Source organism: Benincasa hispida, chromosome 4 (genome assembly GCF_009727055.1).
Source record: "Benincasa hispida cultivar B227 chromosome 4, ASM972705v1, whole genome shotgun sequence".
Taxonomy (NCBI): domain Eukaryota; kingdom Viridiplantae; phylum Streptophyta; class Magnoliopsida; order Cucurbitales; family Cucurbitaceae; genus Benincasa; species Benincasa hispida.
The window spans coordinates 25,354,962-25,377,754 of NC_052352.1; the positions used below are offsets into that span (position 1 = coordinate 25,354,962).

The window sequence follows — 22,793 nt, forward strand, 5'->3', positions numbered from 1 at the left end:
TTCAGCCAAGTTGTAAGGTAAAAGGGCTAAGTGTAGATGATGCGATGAGATGAGTTAAGTTGCGATAAAGTTAAGTTTATGTGTTAAGCTCAAAAGGGAGCTAATTATACTAATCAAGGGATATTTCCTTATTTTAGGACAAAAGCAAATATGAGAGGCTTACAGCCTCGTGAATAAGTAGTTTAAGACAGTGAGTGACAAGTTTTGATAAATGTTTCCCAATGATCAGTTTTGTGTATGATTTTCAACGCATACCAATTCAACATGTTTTAAAACAATGATTTCTACAATGCATGCTTTATTCATATGTTGGTCGCATGAACCATGTTTTCAAATAAATGAGATTCCTTATAAGAATTTAGCATGCAATTTTAGTAAGCTTATGCTTATGATTTATACTTAATGTTTACGAGGCACTATGCGATGATATGGAATTTATAAAGTATGATTAACTCATACAAATTCTCTGTTAATATATTTGTAGTATGTTTTTAAATGTTTTGTGCCTTATATAAGCCCTACTCCAATGTTAGTACCGAATGTATGGTAAGGTATCTAGATTTCAATTATGTTAGGGATCCTTGATACCGAATGTATGATAAGGTGGTCAGGACCCAATCCAGCTTTACGTGCACGTATGACTCATGCTATCAACGTTGATGAGATAGAGCAAAAGGGCTCTCTCTCAACTAAGTTATGAGGGATTGAGTAAAAGGGCTCTCCCACATGTTCAAGAAAAGGAGTATAGATGTTTTACAGGAATGATAATGAGTTTTATTTCAGGGTTTTAATTATGATATAATTTCATTTTTTCAGTTGTATTTCCTAACCGTGAAAATGATCATGTAAATATTTTATGAAAAGCATGTTTATGTTATTTATGTATGGAAGTCTGTTTTAATTTAAATAGTCACTCAGTTGGCATTTTAAGCTCATTCTTTTAAATTTTTTTTTTCCTCCTCAAGTAGTAGTCGATGTTTCAAAGCCGAGTAGACCTGTCAGTCAATCACTATTAGAATTCTTCAGTAACTAGGAGTTTAGGTGATCCACTTTTCATGTTTTAAACCCTAATTTTATCTATACACATCTTGGGATTCAAGGTATATTTTTGGAGTCAGAAGTTCTACATATAAATGTTTGTTATCTAGATGACTTTGATGTAATGGAATGTAAATATTCTAAACGGTAGCACCTATGTAGTTAAGTAATAGATGAGATTATGTATGTATTGTTATCAGATTTTTTTTTAACTACTATCAGGTCAGCAAATGCTAAGGAAACAGGTTAGTCGGTAGTTATCATAAGAGGATTGTCAATTGTTGTTTTCACATCCCTTCTTAGGTTAAGAGGGTAATCTAGGAAGGAGTGTGACAAAAACTCATATTCCAAAGCCTACAATCAGAAACTTTCAAAACTACTAAGGAATTTACAACCAAAACTTCTTGGAAGCAAAATTTTGTATTCTAACATCTACACCCCCATCGATGACATGCTCAATAATCCTTTAAAAAAAAAAAAGGTAAGTCTCAGTTAGTGGTACTAAAAATTGAATCTAATATAGTAAATATGTAAGGGGAAATGTAGTTTTGAGAGCCATTTTGAGTTAAAACTTTGTTGGGGCATTTTATCAGACAGGTTTTGAGCATACCAATAAAGGTTGCTATGGAAGTAAATTGAAGGAAAGGGCCTCTATGTAATGAAATGTATCCTTTTGTAAAAACAACATTACTGGTTTTTTTATTTAAAATAAAAAATATTTTAATTTTATGATAGCTAATAATTCATAGATTTATGACACTTAAAAACTATCCTAAATGTTTAAAAAGTATATATATAAGAATCAACATTTTTTCTTGCAAAAAATGTGTTGTTTAGAATTTATAACATTTTTCTCTCCCCCCCAGTTTGGCTGTATAATCTTATGTCATAAGATGTCATTTTTGTTGTATTGCCCCAACATACTAAAATAATAAGTACTCAGTTTTTCTTGATCTCATCTAGAGAGAGATTTCACTAAGGAAATTCAGAGTTTTGGTCGAGAAAGATAATAACCACCCCATACTCATCTTCAATCTTTCAATGGAATTCGGTATATTATTTATTCTAGATTTAAAGTAGTTTAATTAACAAGTCATACAAGAGTATGAATACTTCTCCTATTGATACCTTCCCTGCCATGATCTTTTAAAAATGTTGTGGGGTTTTACTATCACTAAAAGGTATATCTATAAATGCAAATCATAATATGGATAGATGGAATATAGTACTTTGTGAAGGAACCTTTGTGAGGGAATCCTTGAGCGAAAGCGGATCTACTCAAATTCCATTTTTATAGAATTGAAAAAATTTACAGAGAAATGAAATAGATCATATATTTAATTCAACTATTACAGCATGCTTAAACATATATTGCATAAGAATTAATTAGGGTTTCAAAAAACCCTTACCTTTGAGACTTTCTTCACGTATCCTTCTCCTCTGTGCAAATCACGAACTGTGAAATCCAAATGGGCTAAATGGACACAACCACTTGGGAACCTCTGTATTCTCTAGTGAAAACCCAGGAGGTATGGTGGTTTGGTGATTTTGATGAGGGAATGAGAGAATTGAGAGGAAGAGGAGGAGCAAGGGAATTTTTTCTTTTGAGAACACATTCAAATCACATAATAATTCTATGTGAATTGTTACAGGAAGAAGAATACTGAATGTCAGAACAAATTCCAAAAAGAAAAACTTTCACGTACTAGATGTGGAGAGAAATAAGGGGAGAGAACTTATTTCTCTCTTTTTAATTTAATTTAAATTTAAATTTTAAATAAATATTTTATTTTAAAAAATAAAAAACTTATATATATATATATATATGACAAACAAATTTATATACATATATATAATATATAACGTATAGTTTTATTTTTCATCAAATACAATATAATCTATAGTTTCAATTCTCTCTCCCCAATAGATATTTAATATAAATCACATTTACATTAAATTCAACTACATGAATCCAATTCAGATAATTAACATTTGAATCAAATTCAAATATTTATTTCTTCTCATAAATACTTAATTAATGTATAATATTCAAAACATTATAGTAATTATATCACATATAATTAAAATTTAATTAATTATATCACATATAATTAAAATTTAATTAATTATATCATATATAATTAAATTCACTCAATTAATCTGAACAATTCAAATTAATCCAAAAATTTATTTCTCATTAAATCCCGTTACATGGATAGAAGAAGAGGACCTCATGAACTTGTAGTTTGGGAAAAAGAAAGGTGGCACACCTGTAGTTTGTGAAAAAGAAAGGTGGCCATTCAGACAGATAGAAGAGGGGACCTCATGAACCTGTAGCTTGAAGCTCTAACGGTACATGGATAATTAATTAAACTCTTTTATTAAATTATTCACCATCCGTTAACTGTCGAACATTCCACTAAAGACCGACAGTTGCATTCTTCGCACTACAGATATATGTTTGTGTTCATTGGATATAACCAATCAATAATATGATGACCCTTCACAAATTGCTCGTAAGTACAACTGGGCCAAATTACCGTTTTGCCCCTGTAGTTACATCTAACTCCTTAAGTACCACCGATCCCTCTAATTAACAATAAATCATAGTCCAACTATGATTAAACCCCTCTCAGGCCAGGAGAAGGTGTGGCGCCACATTGTTCAAGTCCCAAAATCAGCTCTTAAGGGAGCAATTTCTCTACTTGCCCCGACATTGGGGAATGAGTGAATTTATGCTTGTATAGCTGTGTTCCCAGCTCCCCAATTAGACGAATCCCAAAATGGTAGACTTGTTGAGTCGGCGATTTGGACACTCTCACCCATATAAACCAAAAGACCACCCACATAGGCAAGAGTTCACAACTCACTTAGGATTCAGGTCATGTTACCTATGGTTATTCTGGTGAAATGTAAGTCGCTATTATGAACGACGTTATATAATGAGACTAAATATTTTGTGGTTTGATCTTATACAAACTCCTTTATATAGAATTTTCCCGCTCACATGTTTCTACATGAATGATCAGGATCAGATCATTTATAGCAATTTGCAACATTTGTAACATCTACAAGGTGGCTCATACTCATAGTGTCACCAGGATAAGGTATCCAGCCTTATCCATCTACTACAGACTATTTAGGTTATCATTTAAACATGATTCACCTGTATGTCTCTACATACATGTTTAAGCTACAAAATGACCCTGGATATTAGTTTATTGGTTTGTGGTTAATGCAACTAATTTTGAAATAAAACATCATATATTTTATTACATAAATAAAATATTTGTACATTACAAATGTGAATTGTAGGACCCTAAGAGATTTAGGGGATCAACCCCAATACTTTGGAATACTAGAATCTTACTAATAGTAGTATAGATGATTATGCCAACGACAAATTTAAGTTAAACAAATGTTAATGATGAGCTCTTAATCACCTTCTATATACAGTAGAATAGGATTGTGAATGATGTCATTATATGCATTCTAACTTTTACATGTTGGCTAAGTCAATTATTCGAAATATATGAGTTTAATTGAAACAAGCCTCGATAGTGTTTTATATAACTAAACCAGAATTAGACATCTATATAGGTCTATTTAAACTTTCTGAATTAAGTTTATTATAATCAACACTATAGTTTTATATGATTAACTCCTGATATAATTAGATGGCAACTGCATGGAGATGTTTGGGCAATTTTAAGTCCAGAAATCATGTTATCACATAATTTTAATTATTTTGAGAAACCTACGTTTAAGGTTTCGTAATTAGTAAAGCCTTACAATGGGAAGTTGTTTTGAATAGATAACGGATGAATTGAGTTCTAACTTTCAAGCACAATTAAAATAGTTTTTAAAACCTTTTACAATTTATTCTATTCCGTTGAAATTGTCAAAAACATTTAAGTAAAATGGATCATATATATATATATATCTTGTAGAGTATTCAACGTAACTCTCGAGCCAAATAGTTTGTTATTTAGTTGAAATCAAGGGGAAGTTTACTTGGTAAAAGAGAAAACTTTAAACTATTCCACAGTTTTTATATTGTCTCCAATAAAACCAACAAAGAATTATAGTCCAAATAAAACAAAACTAAAAGCACAAACAAGGTATAAATTAGAAACATAAAATTAAACCGTTTTATTATATATGACATATAATATAAGATACCAATTCCCATAGCCAAACCAAAGCTCCCACTTATGAGGAAAGTTGTTACATTAAATGAGAGCAACATTATTATTATTGTTGTTAAATAGCATGCAAACCCCAATCTCAACCTACTAAATTCTATCAATTAAAACAACCGATAGTGGATCTTCTCACCCTTACAATTAAACAAAAAAAGGTAGAAAAACAACCGCGTCAGGCCATTTCGACTTGGCCAGCCTGCCTATGTTTGGTTGCAACCGGAACTTCCATATCATACTTAGAAGAATCCATCTTCTCGCCCTGACCCCAAATGGCGTAGGCCTCTTCGCCGTGGGCAGCCTCGTCGCCGATAGCCATGTCCTCCTCGGACATTCGGAGTGGGACGATGTACTGGAGGAGGACACAAATAAGGCTCGTGACGATGATGTTGATGAGGGTGACGAAGATGATTCCGAGGAGTTGGACACCGAGTTGTCGGAAGCCGAGTTTGACCTGTTTGGTGTTGAAGCCGTAGAAAAGGCCGATGTATTTATTGTAGTTGCCGTAGAAGATTAAGTTGAGGCGTGGCTCGGCGAAGAGGCCGCTTAAAATGCCGCCGAGGCTGCCGGCGATGGCATGGGTGTGAAGAACGGCCATTGTGTCGTCTACCTTTTGGAGAATGGCGGATTTTTTATGAACTACCATCATTGTGAACCATGGGATTGAACCTGATAGCACTCCCATTATAATCGCGGCCCATCCTTGAACAACTCCTGGATTTCAAAGTTCCACTCATTTTTATAACTATATTTATTTATTCCCTCGACTTATAAACAAACTTTACATTAAAAATCATATTTAGTTCCAAAATTTTCATAAAAATAATAATTCAGTACTTACGCTGGTAACGATTTAACATGTAACAATTTAGTTCTGCATTTTCAATCTTTTACATTAATATTTATTTATTCCCCAACTTACAGAAAAAACTTTACAACTTACTTTGGAATTTCATTCTTACAATGTCTTAACTAGATTTGCTTATTTATTGTTGGAAAAAAAAAACACACTTTTGTCTTTGGGCCTAGTTTCCATAGTGTCGTTATGTTTCAAAAAATTATACTTTTAATTCTTAATTTTTTTTAGTTTGATTTCAATTAAAAATTTTGGTTTCAAAATTTTACAATTTTATTCTGAGATTTTATTTTTGTTTCAATTTACATATTATTTTTCAAAATTTACATTTCTAACGTCGATTTTTCAATAGTTACTTATTTTTTTCTTTAGGATTAATGACTATTAATTGCTTTTTTAAAAAAATATGTGATTAATTAAGTTTAACTATTAAAACTAAATTAAAAAATTTTCTTCATAATTATTTTAAATAATTAATAAACGTCAATAATTGAAAGTGAGTATTTAATAAAAAAATGAAAATAAAAAAGTAAAAACCTGAAACCTAAGTATTAAATTGAAACAAGACTCAAATCTCAAATGTAACATTATAACATTTTAAAATATATGGATTAAATTGAAACCAAAACTCAGAACTAAATATATAACATTTTGAAATCTAAAAACTAAATAAAAATTAGACTCAAAATAAAAACATATTTTTCTCTGACAATTATGGGTGTTCATGGGTTGAGTTGGATTTGGTTGAAAGTCTTTTTAGACCCAATTCAATTATTCAGGTTGTAAATTTTTTCAATCCAAATAACTCTTATCAACCCAACCATAAAATATTTGGGTTGGGTTGGGTTGGTTCGGGTTAATCGGGTCATTTATTTAAAATTTTGTTCTAAAAAGAAACAAAACGTAAATATGTAAAAATCTAATTTAATTATTTTCATATATTGAATTAAGATTTCAATTTCAATTTATATAGTGAAAATTTTGCAAAAAAAACTAATTTTGAGAGTTGTTGAAGAATAAATTATTAAAAAAATATTGATATTAAATAAAATTTAAATCAATATATGTATAAATGATTGTGTTATAAGTAATAAAAAAAATATATTTTAAAGTCAATAATAAATTTGGGATGGTTCAGGTTGGTTTAAGTTATATTAGGTAAACCCATGAACCAACCCAACTCATAAAATTTTCACTTATTTGAACTCAACGCAACCCAAATCCAACCCATAAAATTTTCATTTATTTGAACCCAACTCAACCCAAATCACACGGATTAGGTTGGGTTGATCGATTTTTTCGGGTCATCGCAATATCCCTACTGACAATAGTTTGCATTCGTAGGAAATTATAGGATTATAACAATGCTTTTGATGATGTAACGATCTTTGTGCATTTAAAACATTGACAACTTAGATGCATTGTGTAGAAATAATTTTTAGAAAATACTTAGATATTATTGGGGTTGTAACTATTTTTGTGCAACTTATATAATTATCCAATAAAAATTATCAATTTTTAGCATAGGGTTAAAGACGGCACGTAATCATTGTTTTTAATTTTTTTCTTAACAATAACTATAGAACATCATATTCTTTTTAGTAAAACATCAATTATTTAATATACCTATATTTTCATATAGTAATTAGTTCTTCTTTCCATTAATATAAAAAAATTAAGTTTCGGTTTGATAACGATTTTTTCTTTTTTAATTTACGTTCCTTCCTCCCTTATTTTTGGGTCAAAATTTGTACTTTGTAAACAAACACGTGAATTTCTAGTTAAATTTTAAATGCAATAAGATGAATTTAACTTTACTTCATCTTTGAAAACATTAGAAGAATTGCAATTACCGAGTATTGTTTAACATATTGAAAGAGGGTAAAAAGAGAAGGGAGTGACCTGCGGCGGGGGTGATGCAAACGAGGCCGGTAATCATGCCTTGGACGGCGCCGATGACGGAGGGCTTTCTGAAGAAGATGATGTCGAAGATGAGCCAAGTAAGGAGGCTGGTGGCGGTGCAAACGTGGGTGTTCAGAACCGCCAGTGAGGCGTCGATGTTGGCGGCGTACGGGTCACCGCCGTTGAACCCCGTCCAACCCATCCATAGCAGCCCTGCTCCGGCCAGCATCAGAAGAATGTTGTTCGGGGGAAAGCTTTCTCTGTCCTTCGATAGCCGTGGCCCAACCTGTCACTCAAACATTTTCCATTTTCAAAATTACAACTACAAAACTCATCCATTTTTTATTTATAACTTTAATTATAAATTTTGACCCTCAACTTCTTATTTTGTGTTTTCTTATCCTTCAAATTTTAAGGTGTTTAAAACAATTCTTTAATTTTGAAAAGTAAAAAATTTGGGTGGCGAGACTCATTTTAATTTTTTTTTTTTTTTTTTTTTTTTTTTTTTTTTATGGATGGTATAGAATCAAATGCAATTAGACGGTATCTAATCATTGTCTTTTATGACTTTGTATCTAATAAATCTTTAATGTATTAAAATTTAGAAAATTTTAATAAATTACAAAAATAGATTTTTATTTAAATTTAACTAGAACATAATAATTTTTTTTTAGAAAATGAAATTTACAGTAAAGAAAATAGGATAAAATGAGTACAATTTTTTTAAATCCAAAAAGTATATTTGTATATTATTAGAGTTTAAATTTTCAAATTTTTTTAAAATATCAAAGAGTATGTTAATAACTTGTCCAATACAAAACTAAAATCTTCATGAACTTATTAAACATTTGATGGGAAGACGAGATTAAATTCAAGTATTTAATTTAATATAATCCAAAAAGTCATGTACGCGTGTTTAAAAGATTCTTTTAAACCTGGAAAAAAAAAAGTCTCTAATAAGCTTTTTAATTGACTCTCAATTTTTTGTCTAATTTTTTTAATTAAAAATTGTATAATAAATAAACCTTCACTCAAGTGTATGGTAGGTTTATGAATTTTTAAAAAAATTAAATAGGTTAATAGAGTATTGCACACAAAAATTAACTTAATAAACATAAAATTGAAATTTTATCTACGTATTACATTAAACATTCAAAAAGTTCAAAAACTAAGACCTTGTTTGATGATCATTAAAGTCCAGTTTAAAAATCATTTTATTTTTTATTTTTATTTTTATTTTTTAAAATTAAATCTATTTCATCCATATTTCTTACAATTAAGTACAATGGTTAAATTCTTCAAATTTTAAAAACAAAAACAACTTTTTGAAAGATATTTTTTTAAATCTCAAAATTTGGCTTGGTTTTTTAAACCATTGGTGAAAAATAGATAACAAAAGAAAAAATTTAGATGTGAAAGTAGTGTTCATAGACTTAATTTTCAAAAACAAAAAATAAAATGGTTACGAAACGGGCCTAAATTTTTATTTTTTTTAAAAAAAAAAATTAAGCATGTTTCATCTCAATTTCTTATCATGGTTATCTTTAAGTAAAACTGTTCAATTTTTAGTCAAATTCCAATGCACAAAAACTACTTTTTTAAAATAAAAAATAAAAAAAGACTATTTTTTGAGTTTACAAAATTTGGTTTGATATTTATAAAAATATTGGTAGAAAATAAATGAAAAAAAAAAATTAGAGGTGAAATAAATATTTATAAATCAAATATTCAAAAAGCAAAAAATGAAAATAAAAAATTAGCCAACAAATAAAGTATGAATAAATAAGAATTATACTAAACAGCATGGTTGTAATTGTATTATACATCTAAATTTATAAGGACAGTGACAAGTCATTTTGAAGGGAGATAGGTAGAAGAGAAAAGAGAGAGTATAAAGTAGAATAGATACCCAATATGCAGCGGTGAAGCCCGCAACACCAGAGGACAAATGAATGACATAGCCACCAGAGTAATCAATGAGTCCCATTTTATTAAAAAACCCTTGAGGACTCCAAATACTGAACGCCACAAACGTATAAGAAAACGTTAACCAAAGCGGCACAAACAGCATCCAAGCGTAAAAATTCATACGCCCAAGCAAAGCTCCCGCAATCAAAACCAACGTGATCGCCGCAAATACGAACTGGAAAAACACCATTGTGGCCGCAGGAAACTTCCCGGCGAACCCTTGTTCAAGAAGATACTGCTGTTCCAAAGCCACATTCAGTTTCCCCCAAAACGGCGTCAGTTTGTCACCGAACGACAGCCGGTAACCCCACCCCACCCAGCAAACCAACACGCAAGCGAACGCGTATAGAGCCATGAACGCTGAGTTTATAGCCCATTTCTTCTTCACGGCTCCCCCGTACAGAATGATCAGACCCGGCACGCTTTGCAGTCCCACCAGTGTCGCCGCCGTCATCTGCCATGCGTTGTCGCCTTTGCTCATCCAATCTGGATCCGCTGTGTCGGTCACCAGGTTCGAAGGCAGTGGGACAATAATATTGCTCATTTTTTTTTCTTTTTTTCTTTTTTTCTTTTTAATTGGTTAACTTTCGGGGGGGGGGGGGGAAAAAAAAAATGGGTTTGTTTGATACAAAATGAATATGGGAATTTCATGGCTTATAACTTGGAATTTGGAGCTTGGATTGTCACGATAAGCTGTTTCGAATATATATATTATAATTTGTTGATATTTCTGATGGATTATGTTTTTAGTATTTATATGTTTTTATATATGGTTGTTTGGACTGCCCTGGAAATATATATATTTTTTATTTAGATAAATGTGTTTCAAATTTAAACATTAAAAAAGTTAAACTGAATACAATATTGTTTTTGCAATTACCTTATAATTTTTTTTTTCTTTTTTGAGAATGCTAGGAGGTAGTTGTTTAAATGCCAGTTGTTTAAATGTCAATTTTGGCACTTGTGACCATTTTTTTCCTAAGTTATAGATCTATTTAGTAACAATTTAGTTTTTTTTCTTTTAGCTTTTAAAATTAAGTCTATTTTATTCCTATTTTTACAATCATTTGTATCTTTTTAAGTATAATTGTTGAATTTTAAGCCAAAATTTAAAAAACAAAAACAACTTCTTAAAATCTACTTGTTTTTTAGTTTTCAAAATTTAGCTTAGTTTTTTTAACTATTGGTAAAATATAGATAACATAAGAAGAAAACTGGAGATAAAAAGTAATGTCTGTAGACTTAATTTTTAAAAACAAAAACAAAAATAAAATGATTACACAATGAGACCATAGTAAGATGGTTTCTAATGTTATAAAGTAATTAACAAATTTATTAAGAATAATTTTAAATTGTGGATTTAACTCTTAATTTGCCAAATTTTAGGTCCTGTTGGGTAACAATTTGGTTTTTTATTTTTTTTTTTTTGAAAATTAAACATATGTCATCCACGTTTCTTATTATGATTTGCATTTTTTTTTAAATATAATAGTTGAATTCTTATACTAAATTCCAAAAATATAACACAGATTTTTTAAAGCTGTTTTTTTAGTTCTCAAAATTTGGCTTTGATTTTTTTAAACTATTGGTAAAAGGTAGATAATAAAAGAAGAAATTTGGAGGTAGAAATAGTGTCGAGCGACTTAATTTTAAAAAACAATATGATTATCAAACAAAGCAATAGATTTTTTTTTTTTAATTGAAAGTTAACGAATCATTGAAATCTTGTTTTTATTTACACATTTGACATACTAGAGTCCATAGCGTGTAGTTTATTTTAGTATATATTGGAAAAAAAAATTAAAAGAGATCATAATTAATATATTGAATAGTTATTTTTTACATAGTTTTATTGGTATGGTTGTGAATACTTAAAATTAAAGGACAAGGTCGGAATTTATGAAATTTTAAAAGCAAAAGATGTTCTTCTCTTTTCAAATATATCTTCATAAATAGATGATGGTGTTTGGTATATATGATATAAATCACACCCATACATGAGATACACTATTTTAATCCAACTAATTGTAACGTGACAAAGGATGAAACTATCCACTATTATATTGTGAATTTTTCATATTTATGACTTACATTACATCCATACAGAAAAAGATGTACTACTTTGACTTGAATAATGTTATAGTAAGGAAAAGACGTGACTGTCTGATGTCAAACATGTCTTTATCAATAAATCATGATATTTTATATTTATGGTCAAAATCACACCGCTACATAAAAGAAACATACTACCTCAACTTGAATAGTTGTGACAAAGGAAAAATAGGAATTGAAAGGTTATAAAGATAAAATAGAAACGTATAATTCTCTTCTCTTTCTATATATATAGTATAGATGAGCATGAATGAAATAAAATTTTGTAGGTAAAATATTTCCATGGTTGTTCGACAGCAAGAATTCGCCATTAAATTTTGCACGTTTCCTCCTTGAAAAAAAAAAAAAGAAATAATAATTATAAAATCGCTTCTCTTATGTATGTCAATTTTTTATGAACTCTATTAATGAAATTAATTTTTAATGATTAAAAACCTTTTTCGAATTATTTTAAAAATGAATTTTAACTTTTTTTTTAATCATTTTCAAATATGCTTTAAATATGTCGATAGAAAACAATAATGTAATAAACTAGTAACTTTTTAAGGGAATGACCTAATTGAGATTTTATTTATTTATTATTATTATTATTATTTAAAATAAGTCCTTTAGGTTTGAGAATTTTAAATGACGGAGGGAGAAATAGAAAGTTACGTTTAATTAATTTGGAAAAGAAATTATTTTAATTTTGGAGGTTTCGTTGTGACAATTTAGCGTGCCACCCAATCATATGGAGCGATATCGTCAAAGATTCAGATCAAGAAGTAAAGGGGAATTCATTGGCCATTAATAATTATATTTTATATATATTAAAAAAAATATCATTTATATCCTATAAAAGTGAAAATGAAGAGATCAAAATGATAACTTTTTAAAAGTATAAAGTCAAAAATGAACCAAAGTTAAAAGTATAAAGACTAAAATGAACCAAAGTTTAAAGTATAGAGACCAAAATGAAAAAAAAATAAAAAAACAAAAAACAAAAGTAATATTTAAACCATTTAAAATCAAATGGTGTTGATTTAAATAATATTAAATTATTAAATAAATGATGACGCAATTCATTTTTGAACAAATGCTATTAGTTGATTTGGAGGTAAAAGCTAAAGGAAAATAGACATTGGAACAAATGGGATGACGTGTCCAATATGCTATCTTCATTGAGAGTGAATCAGCAAGGTACAATATTTATATGGGTTTTCAAGAAAAATGACGTATTTCTTTGAAAATTAAATTCATTTAACTTTTTGGGACCAATAATTAAAATATTGCTCAACATGGTTATTTCTTAGTGCAGAAATTAGTTGTCAATAATTTTTTTAAAAAAATTTCCCATTTCAGTAAAGTTGTCAAGGAATTCCATCAGTAGAGTGCAAAACTGTCTGGAAAATAATAAAATATATCTTCGAAAGCACTGGTCATTGGTCTGCTATATTCCATATATAAGAACCAACCATTAAAATTTATGAGTGAATTAAACTCCTCAATTTTCTCACAAGTTTCTAGGCCACCAAATCGAATATAGAAATAAGTTAATCTCTAACACCCCATTTGATAATCATTTTATTCTTTGTTTTTGTTTTTTAAAGTTAAGTCTATAAACATTACTTCTACTCCCGAATTTCTTCCTTAATTATCTATTTTCCACCAATGGTTTAAAAAAAACAAGCCAATTTTTTAGAACTAGAAAAAATAACTTTCAAAAAGTTATTTTTGTTTTTTGAATTGACTAAGAATTCAACCATTATACTTAAGAAAGATGTAAATATTGATGATATAGGCTTAATTTTCAAAAACAAAAATAAAAAATCACATGATTATCGACCCAACCTAAATAACTCAAAAGGTGTTATCAAATGAAATGAATCGACTAACAAAAACAGGGAAACATACGGAGAAATTTGGGCTTTTTAAGAAATTGGCAAATTCGTTAGTTTAGCGGCTTAGCCATTCAGAAGATACACGAATCAATATTCTTGAAGTTTTTAAACTTACATATAATACTGGAAATATATGGAGAAATTTGGACTTTACATGCAAATTTTTGCTCTCCATTTACATTGTAATCAGAAGACAAAAACAGTAGGATGAAGAATCAAAGATCTTCCATTTCTCTGTGTGAAAGTGGTTGTAAAAATTGTTTACGAAAACAGGAAAGCAAACCATTAAAAATGGCACAGAAACTAGATGCAGAATGTACAGAAAATTGATACCTAAAATGCTGGTGGTTTGGTATCGATGTGTTTCCATCTTCTTTGGTTAGGTGAATCTTAACTGTTAGAATACTTCGCCTTCAGCAGAGACTGAGAGATGCAGGATCTAACACATCATGAGTAATGCTTCACGGGGGCGGCCGAGCAGGCTTAATGCCGTTGCAGCAATGTGATTTCCAGTCAACCCAGCTAGGGAGAGCTGTTCTTGCGGTGATGCCTGCTCTACGTAATTATCTGGTAGAACTATCGGTCGCCACTGCAGATGGAAATGTTTCAGGAAAGTGGCAAAAGGCATATCAGAATAATGGAGATACGGAGTGTTTTTGACATCTAAACCAGAAGTAATTGCATAGGATCAAGAAACCAACTTTTCCCTCTTGGACCCGGTTCATGGATTTCGTGTGGTTTTTGTAGCATACAGGTCACAGACTTACAATTTCTGTTCTATGTATGTGAAACGAGCTTAAGTGCCTTACGATCTGAAACACCTTTAGGTCTTGTTTTTATTAATTCTTCCTATTTCAATTTGATTATTTAAACAAATACAAACCTATGCCCAAACACAAGGAAATACAAGCCAATGCGAGCATAGGTCAACTAGTACACGGATGTATTAGTGACTAAGATATATATGGTTCGAATCTCCTACCCCATTGTACTAAAGAAAAAAAACACAGGAAATAAGAAATTCTTAAAAATGTACCTTGACTCTTCCATCTAGCTGTCCATCGAGGGCGATGAATTGTGCAACATGAGATCCAAAGCCTCCAATTGAACCTTCCTCAACTGTGATTAGAAATGCATGGTTATCACAAAGTTGTCGGAGAAGCGCTATGTCGAGTGGCTTGCAGAACCTTGCATCAGCAACTGTAACCTCGACACCAAACTTCGAGAGAAGCGATCGAGCATTGAGGCAGTTCTGAACCATTGCCCCATACCCAAGCAAAGCAACATCCTTTCCCTCAGCCAGAACCCTCCCTTTTCCAATCTGCGTTGTTTTACAAACAATGTCAAATTTTAGATAAAATGATACTTCCATTTTCTATTATCATGTCACAAGAAAATTGAAACTTTGAAAAAGCACGCAAGCATCAATGAGGTGGTTACTTCAATTGGAACCCCTTCAAGGGCAAGGTTGTTAGTGGTGACAATGGAGCCTCGTGGATATCGAAAGCATACTGGTTGATCATCAACGCACGCTGCCGTGGCGACCATGTGCACTAGCTCATTCTCATCTGATGGTGCCATGACAATCATGTTTGGTAAGCACGACATATATGTTATATCAAATGCACCACATTGTATAGGACCATCAGATCCTACCAATCCAGCACTGGTTATTACAAAACGTACAGGAATTCTCTGTTGATCAACATCATGTACCACCTAGAACACCATATTCACAACTTGCCATTGTTAGATGCCTGAACACTCGCAGTGCTAAGTGCATATTTAATTGCGTGGAGGAGCTTATGGGCAGGAAGAAAGTAAAAGAGAGAGAGAGAAAGAGACCTGATCGTATGCCCTCTGTAAGAAAGCTGAAGGAATTACACAAAATGGCTTCAATCCACCACATGACAAACCAGCAGCAAAAGTGACTGCATGTTGCTCAGCCATACCCACATCAAAGAACTTATCGGGGAATCTTTCCCGAAACAGCTGAATTGATGGCTCCATCTGCATCCCAGCATGCACTGTCACAATGTTTTTGTCCTTCTCCGCCTCCACAATTAAAGCCTCCACAAAGCAATCACTATATGTTCGAGAACTAATTCCGTACAGCAATGGATCTATGTCATATAAAACTGGAGTTACAAGGAGAAACCACAATGAATTAAACATAATAGAACTTGCCAACTTGCTTTCTTAATTCACATAGATAGAATCCGCGAGGCTAGATAAGCCATCTTTGTCCAAATTAAATATGCTAAAGGTCGGTGCATAAAATCCAGTGATGGAATAAGAAATAGTAGATTTCACAATTCTCCATCAAAGAACTGGACAAGGAAGCTTACACTAAAAAGGGTATCCTAAATGCTCTTAAAGAAACAGACAAGTTTGAGGTTTAGGGGTGAAAATAAAATAGAAGTCCCAGTCACAGGATGCATACTAGAAGAAAAAGTTGAGTTAAGGAAAGGATACCATCCAGTTGCCTGCCTGCACCCCTCTGATATCCTTCTACTGCATAGTTTTCTTCAGTTATGACATGTACCAATACTGGACCCATTGAATCAAGTGATGCAACTTCTTGTAAAACACAAATGAGGTCCTCCATATTGTGGCCATCAACAGGGCCTATATAATAGAGTCCAAGCTCTTCAAAAAGGGTTGATCCCGAGGGACCCATCATGCCGCGAGCATATTGGTCAACCTTGGCAGCCAATTCATGCATTCCCTTACCAATTCTTTTAGTTACACCCTAATCAATGAAAAAAGTATGAAGCTGAGCACTTTTCAGAAAAATAAAACAACGTGAACAAAGACAAACTTCTCATCCACATTATGATGAAGAACATCCTCCAAGCGTCAGGTCAGTTAAAAAGGAAAAACCAGAAAAATACCTTAGCAGCTTCACGAAACTTTCGAAAGGATTTGCTGGACTGAAGCCTGCTGAGGGTGCTAGACAAAGCACTAACAGATGTCTTAGAGCCCTCATCAAGTTTTGGGTGTAAAGAATGCCGACTGTCATTTAAGATCACTATCATATTTGAGTCCAAATATCCCACGTTACTCATTGCTTCATATACTTGCCCCGCCATAGTTGACCCATTGTTAATTATCGTAACTGTTTTTTCACGTTTACCTTTTATATCCCTTGCTACTGCCATGCCTAAGATTAAATGAGATCATATTAAATTTATTGTACAATTTCTAAATATGATTCTAAAAATCGAATACAAGACTGTTAAGCAAATAAACAAAAAGTACAATTGTTTCCATATGCTGAAGGCTGGATTTACACATTAATTATCACATACGGATAAGAATTATTAACAGCACCTTCTTAGGGTAAAGGGTTATATAATGTGCTATTAGAAGCTGAAATATGAGGATTTTTTCAATTGAAGTCATCATATGTCAATAAGAATAATAGAAAAAGTGGTTAACCTGCACATAGCTCAACTAATTAAGACATTATATTCTCGAACTGAAGGTTCAAATTCCTACCCCCACATTTCATTAAACTAAAAAGAAGAAACAATAGAGAAAAGGGATATTTATGCCCCACAAAAAAGGATTGACAGTCCACCATACCAAGTCCAGCAGATACACTATTGCAGCCATGTGCAGCACCAAATGGATCAAATTCACTTTCCAATCGAGATGTGGACCCAGAAAGACCATTCTTTTTAAGCAATGTACTCATGAGAGGTCGTCTTCCAGTAAGAATCTTGTGTGCATATGTCTGCCAAGAGACAAAATAAATTATTAACTTCTATTGATTGTTTAGATACAGTCACTTCTGGCAGATGAGCATTACATGCCCAAGTCACATACTGGTATGCATAATTGTGTCAATATTTTTCTTCGTGACAATTTCAGTTCCATAATAAAGTTCAACAATATTGATCATAGAAAAACAGTCCTACCTCTTCTCCTGCATCCCACAGTATCTTGTCCACTGGAGCATGAAAAACATGGTGCAAAGCAACAGTCAGCTCCACAACTGCCAAACTGGCCTTATAAGATTTCGGTACGTTTGTAAGAATGGAAGACAACTCCAAACGAATTTCTTCAGCTAATTGTTTCAATTCCTGTCACAATTGTTGTTTGGTTTGTTCAGAAGCCATATTATCATTGGCACCCTCAAGGAGAAATATGTGTGAAATCATAAACTAACCTTAAGAGACAAATTCTTCAAATGGATAGGATTTTCGATCACATCAAGTATGGGCGTTGGAACTTTGTCCCAGAAGATATTATCAATGTCAGGCAAACTATGGATCTTAGAAACTGATGACTGCATCAAGAAGACTTTGTTACAATCAAATTTTGGAATTGAATCGAATGATCATACAAAATAAATAAACACTGCTAAGATCTTTATCAACCAATAAGCTCATCCTCATGAAATGTATTTATACTCTAAACATTATCATCTTAACAATTTACAGAAACCCCACTAGTTTTTAGTGCATGTTTGGAGTGATTTTGAAATTGGCAAAACCATTTCTGTCATGCTCCAAAACACACCTTTAACCCCTCAAAATTGATTGAATATGTAATTTTACACTTTTAAATTATCATCAAAACTAGTTTTGATGACTCAAAGCATAATTAGTGGCAAAAGTGATATCCATTTTAGAATCACTCCAAACATGCTCTTAGACGTTGGAAAGATTTGCTAATTCTACTTTACAACTTACTCAATTACGCAGTGAAACCATAGGGAACTCATCCCAGCGCTGACAATGAATGATAATCACTTCATACACAAAGAAATCAAACGATTATGCACAAATTTCATAACAAAGAAAAGAGGTCAAATGTTTCAATACCTTTGAAGAAATATGAAAAACGGAGCCGGAGTGGGGATTGATTCTTGAAAATTCAGCGGGGAGAGGGAAATAAGAGCGCGAGAATTCCAATTTATGGGGTGAGACTGCAGAGTTTCCATGTGAATGGACAGCGATTCCAAATGGGTACCCAGTTGAAGCTGTACCCATGAAGGAATTAAGCAAAAGCTCAAGAACCCAATGTGGGAAGTGCTTAAAATAGAGGATTCACAAATTTCCCAATTGATAATATCAGATCAATACAGACTTGAAGCAGCGGAATCAAACCCAGAAAGGGTTTGAAGTTGAAATCACAAAGCAATTAGCAGTAGCAGTGGATTTGAAAAGGAAGCTGTGTTAATTGCAATACCAGGTATTGCAAGAAGTGGAATTGGAAGTGACTTTCATAGGACAATTATAGAAGGGGAATGAATAACCTGTGGTGTAGAATGGTTTCTTCTCAGTGCTCTCAACCTGTCAACCATGGCAGGCCTGCAGCTCAAAAGGGCCAAACAAAACATTATTATGGACTGGACTGGACTCCCCATCACTTTTTCTGCAATTTCCAGAACTTTCTAAACATTTTTCCTAAGGAAACTGTACGAATAAGGCAAATTGTTCTAATAAACCCACACAAAATGGCTGCCTCATAGTAATTATTGACTCTAGATTCAGTTTTTTCTTTTTTTTAATATCCGTAAGTATCGGAACCGGCTTGCATGCAATTTGATTCTTACGTTGTTATCAATATCACGTTCTTTTTATCATTAGGTCAATCCATAATGATGAATTGTATATCTTTTTATAATAACAAGATATAAATTTGAGATATTTTTCTTAAAAAAAAAACTACCAATCATCACAAAACAAGATATAAATTTGAGATATTTTTCTTAAAAAAAAAACTACCAATCATGTTGTGACGAAGAAATAATTTCTTTGAAACTTTTTAGTGCAACCTCAATTAAGTTATGCTTTTACTTTACTAATAAAATGAATTATGCTAATATGAAATGAAAACTAGTTTAAATGATTTCATGACTAAGTTGGATTTTGTCTGGAATCAATTCTATGTGTTTTTTATTCAATGTGGAATCAATTCAATTTATAAATATCTTTACTACCCACTAGCCAAAATATTTCATAGCTAAGTTGGTTTTTGTCTAGAATAAATCCAATGTATAAATATCTCTAATAGCCCAACAAATTGATAAAAAGTTGTTTGGTTGAGTCCCTAAACCCTAAATCTAATGTGTATATAGTTTTTAGTTGGTAGTATATTTTAAAATGTTAACATCTTTTATTCTTAGATTTTGGATATAAGTTCTATTTAGTTTATATATTATAAAATGTTACATTTTTTTTCCTTTGAATTTTGAAATTTGGTGTCCGTTTCTATTTGATGTGTAGATTTCTAGATTTTACTTTTTTACCTCTAAGATTTTACTAATGGTTTACTTTTTGTCTATTAGTGTTAATAGATAATTAATTTAAGATAATTAGAGTGTGAATTTTCAATTAATTTTATCATTGACAAAAAATTAATGAAAAATAATTTAATTATCTTAAATCAATTAATATAAATGATTAATAAAGCAAGTAATCGTAAAAATCTAGAAGTAACATTGTGAAATCTTAAAATCTATACTAAGTAAAAACTGTTGGGTGAAAATTTAATTTTTAAAACAAAGAGAGGACCAACTTTGCTGGTTGGATAATCCCACATTGGAAAATTTGGTGTTGTAAGTCTCCTTTATGTACTTTAACCTTGTGTTTTAGGTTTGAGCTTTAAGGGGTACCTATGTTTTAGAGAGAGTGAAAAGACCCATAATGTGGGTTTAGTGGACATCCCATATATGCACCATCTTCATTCGAAGATAGTGAAGGAGGTCTAATAAATTGTGAAAAACCTTATGTAACTATTTTTGCTAATGAATGTTTTTATTTACTTTCGATAAGTACAAGCCAAGAGTTTGTATTAATGAATCATTCTTATAATGATCTAAAGACGTAATCTAGTAAATCTCATATTGATTAGGAACAGTAAAAGATATTTCATTACTTTATTGACGATTGCTCTGATTTTACTTTTGTATACCTGCTGAAAAAAAAAAGTGATGCTTTTGATGCCTTCAAACTTTTTGTTTCTGAAATAGAGAATCAATCAAATAGAAAAGTTAAAAGACTTCGTAGTGATAGGGGAACCGAGTACGACTTGAAAAGTTTTAATGAATTCTTTAACTCACATGGAATAATACACCAAAAGATCGCACCTTATTCTCCTAAATGAACGGAAAAGTCGAAAGGAAAAATAGAACTTTAGATGAGCTAGTAGTTGCTATTTTACTTAGTTCAGGAGTCATGTTTTATTGGTGGGGTGAAATCATCCTTACCGTGTGTTATGTCCTAAATAGAATCCCGAAATCTAAAAATAAAACTTCACCTTATGAAATTCTCAAGAATAAGAAACCAAACTTGTCATACTTTAGAATATGGGGTTGTCTAGCCTTTGTAAGGATTCTTGACCCAAAAAGGAGAAAGTTGGCTAGTAGAGCTTACGAGTATGTCTTTATAGGTTATGCCTTAAATAGTAAAGCCTATAGGTTCTATGATCTAGTGAACCAAGTGATCATTGAGTCAAATGATGCTGACATCTTTGAAGATAGGTTTCCTTTTAAATCAAAGAATAGTGGGGGTTCTGGTTCAAGTGGTATAACCCTAGTTAGAAATCCAACCCTAGAGAGGAAACTGACCTAGAACCTAGAAGAAGTAAAAGAGTTAGAACCGTCAAAGATTTCAGAAATGACTTCCTGACCTACAATGTAGAAGAAGATCCTAAAGATCTAAGAGCTGCCCTGTCCTCAGTAGATGCCCTTTATAACCTCGTAGTACATCAGATGAATGTAAAAATCGCTTTCCTAAACGGTGAACTTGAATAAGAGACTTACATGGAATAACCTGAGAGTTTTGTTGTTCATGGTCAAGAAAATAAGGTGTGTAAATTAGACAAGTCTCTCTATGGACTAAAACAAGCTCCTAAGCAATGACATGAAAAATTTGACAATCTTATCCTATCTAAACGTTTCAAGGTCAATGAAAGTGACAAATGCATCTATCATAAGTTTGATAATAACCTCTGCACTATCTTGTGTCTATATGTAGATGATTTATTGATCTTTTGATCGAACTTGCACGTCATAAATGATGTAAAATCAATATTGAGTGCGAACTTCGACATGAAAGACTTAGGAGAAGCTAGTGTAATCTTAGGCATAAAAGTAAATAGGTATGAAAAGGAAATTTCTTTAAATCAATCTCACCATATAGAAAAGATTCTAAAGAAATATAATTACTTTGAGTGTAAACCAGCCTGTACTCCTTATGACCCTAGTGTCAAGTTGTTCAAGAACAATGGTGACAGTGTTAATCAATTTGAGTATGCGAGGATCATAAGCAGTCTTAGATACGTTGCCGACTGCACTAGGCCTGACATAGTTTATGCTATAGGACTACTTTGCAGGTTTACAAACAGACCTAGTAAAGAGCATTGGAATACTATAGAAAGGGTCATGAGATACTTAAAGAAAACCAAAAACCTAGGATTACATTATCAAAAGTTTTCCGCTGTCCTGGAAGGGTTCAACGATGCTGATTGGAACTCTCTTTCGGATGATTCAAAGGCTACAAGTGACTATATCTTTAATATAGCTGGCAGAGCTGTCTCTTGGAAGTCTAAGAAACAAACTATTTTAGCTCAATCTATGATGGAATCAGAAATGATAGCCCTAGCAACAACTAGTGAAGAAGTAGGCTGGCTTAGAAGTCCGCTATCAGATATTCCCTTATGGGAAAAGTCGGTACCAGCCATATTGATCCATTGCAATAGTACTATAGTAATCACAAAAGTTCAGAATCGTTACTACAACGGAAAGAGACGTCAAATATGTCGTAAGCACAATACCATTAGAGAGTTTCTCACTAATGGTGCAGTTAGAGTAGATCACAT

The 22,793-nt window shown here is 31.8% G+C and overlaps 2 protein-coding genes across 2 annotated transcripts; both read right to left on the bottom strand.

The window, feature by feature from the left end:
* Positions 1-5,415: 5,415 nt before the first annotated feature.
* LOC120076147 (ammonium transporter 2 member 5-like) lies at positions 5,416-10,510 on the bottom strand. Its single transcript, XM_039029918.1, has 3 exons — positions 9,908-10,510; positions 7,999-8,284; positions 5,416-5,954 (listed from the first exon to the last, which is right to left on the bottom strand). Exons 1-3 carry the CDS (start codon positions 10,508-10,510, stop codon positions 5,416-5,418), a joined length of 1,428 nt encoding a protein of 475 aa, XP_038885846.1.
* A 3,468-nt stretch (positions 10,511-13,978) lies between these two features.
* LOC120075967 (probable 1-deoxy-D-xylulose-5-phosphate synthase, chloroplastic) lies at positions 13,979-19,345 on the bottom strand. The gene is made up of 10 exons (XM_039029731.1): positions 18,791-19,345; positions 18,133-18,252; positions 17,882-18,046; positions 17,547-17,697; positions 16,853-17,121; positions 16,434-16,710; positions 15,804-16,081; positions 15,399-15,677; positions 14,995-15,279; positions 13,979-14,547 (listed from the first exon to the last, which is right to left on the bottom strand). Exons 1-10 carry the CDS (start codon positions 18,956-18,958, stop codon positions 14,398-14,400), a joined length of 2,142 nt encoding a protein of 713 aa, XP_038885659.1. The 5' UTR covers positions 18,959-19,345; the 3' UTR covers positions 13,979-14,397.
* Positions 19,346-22,793: the final 3,448 nt, after the last annotated feature.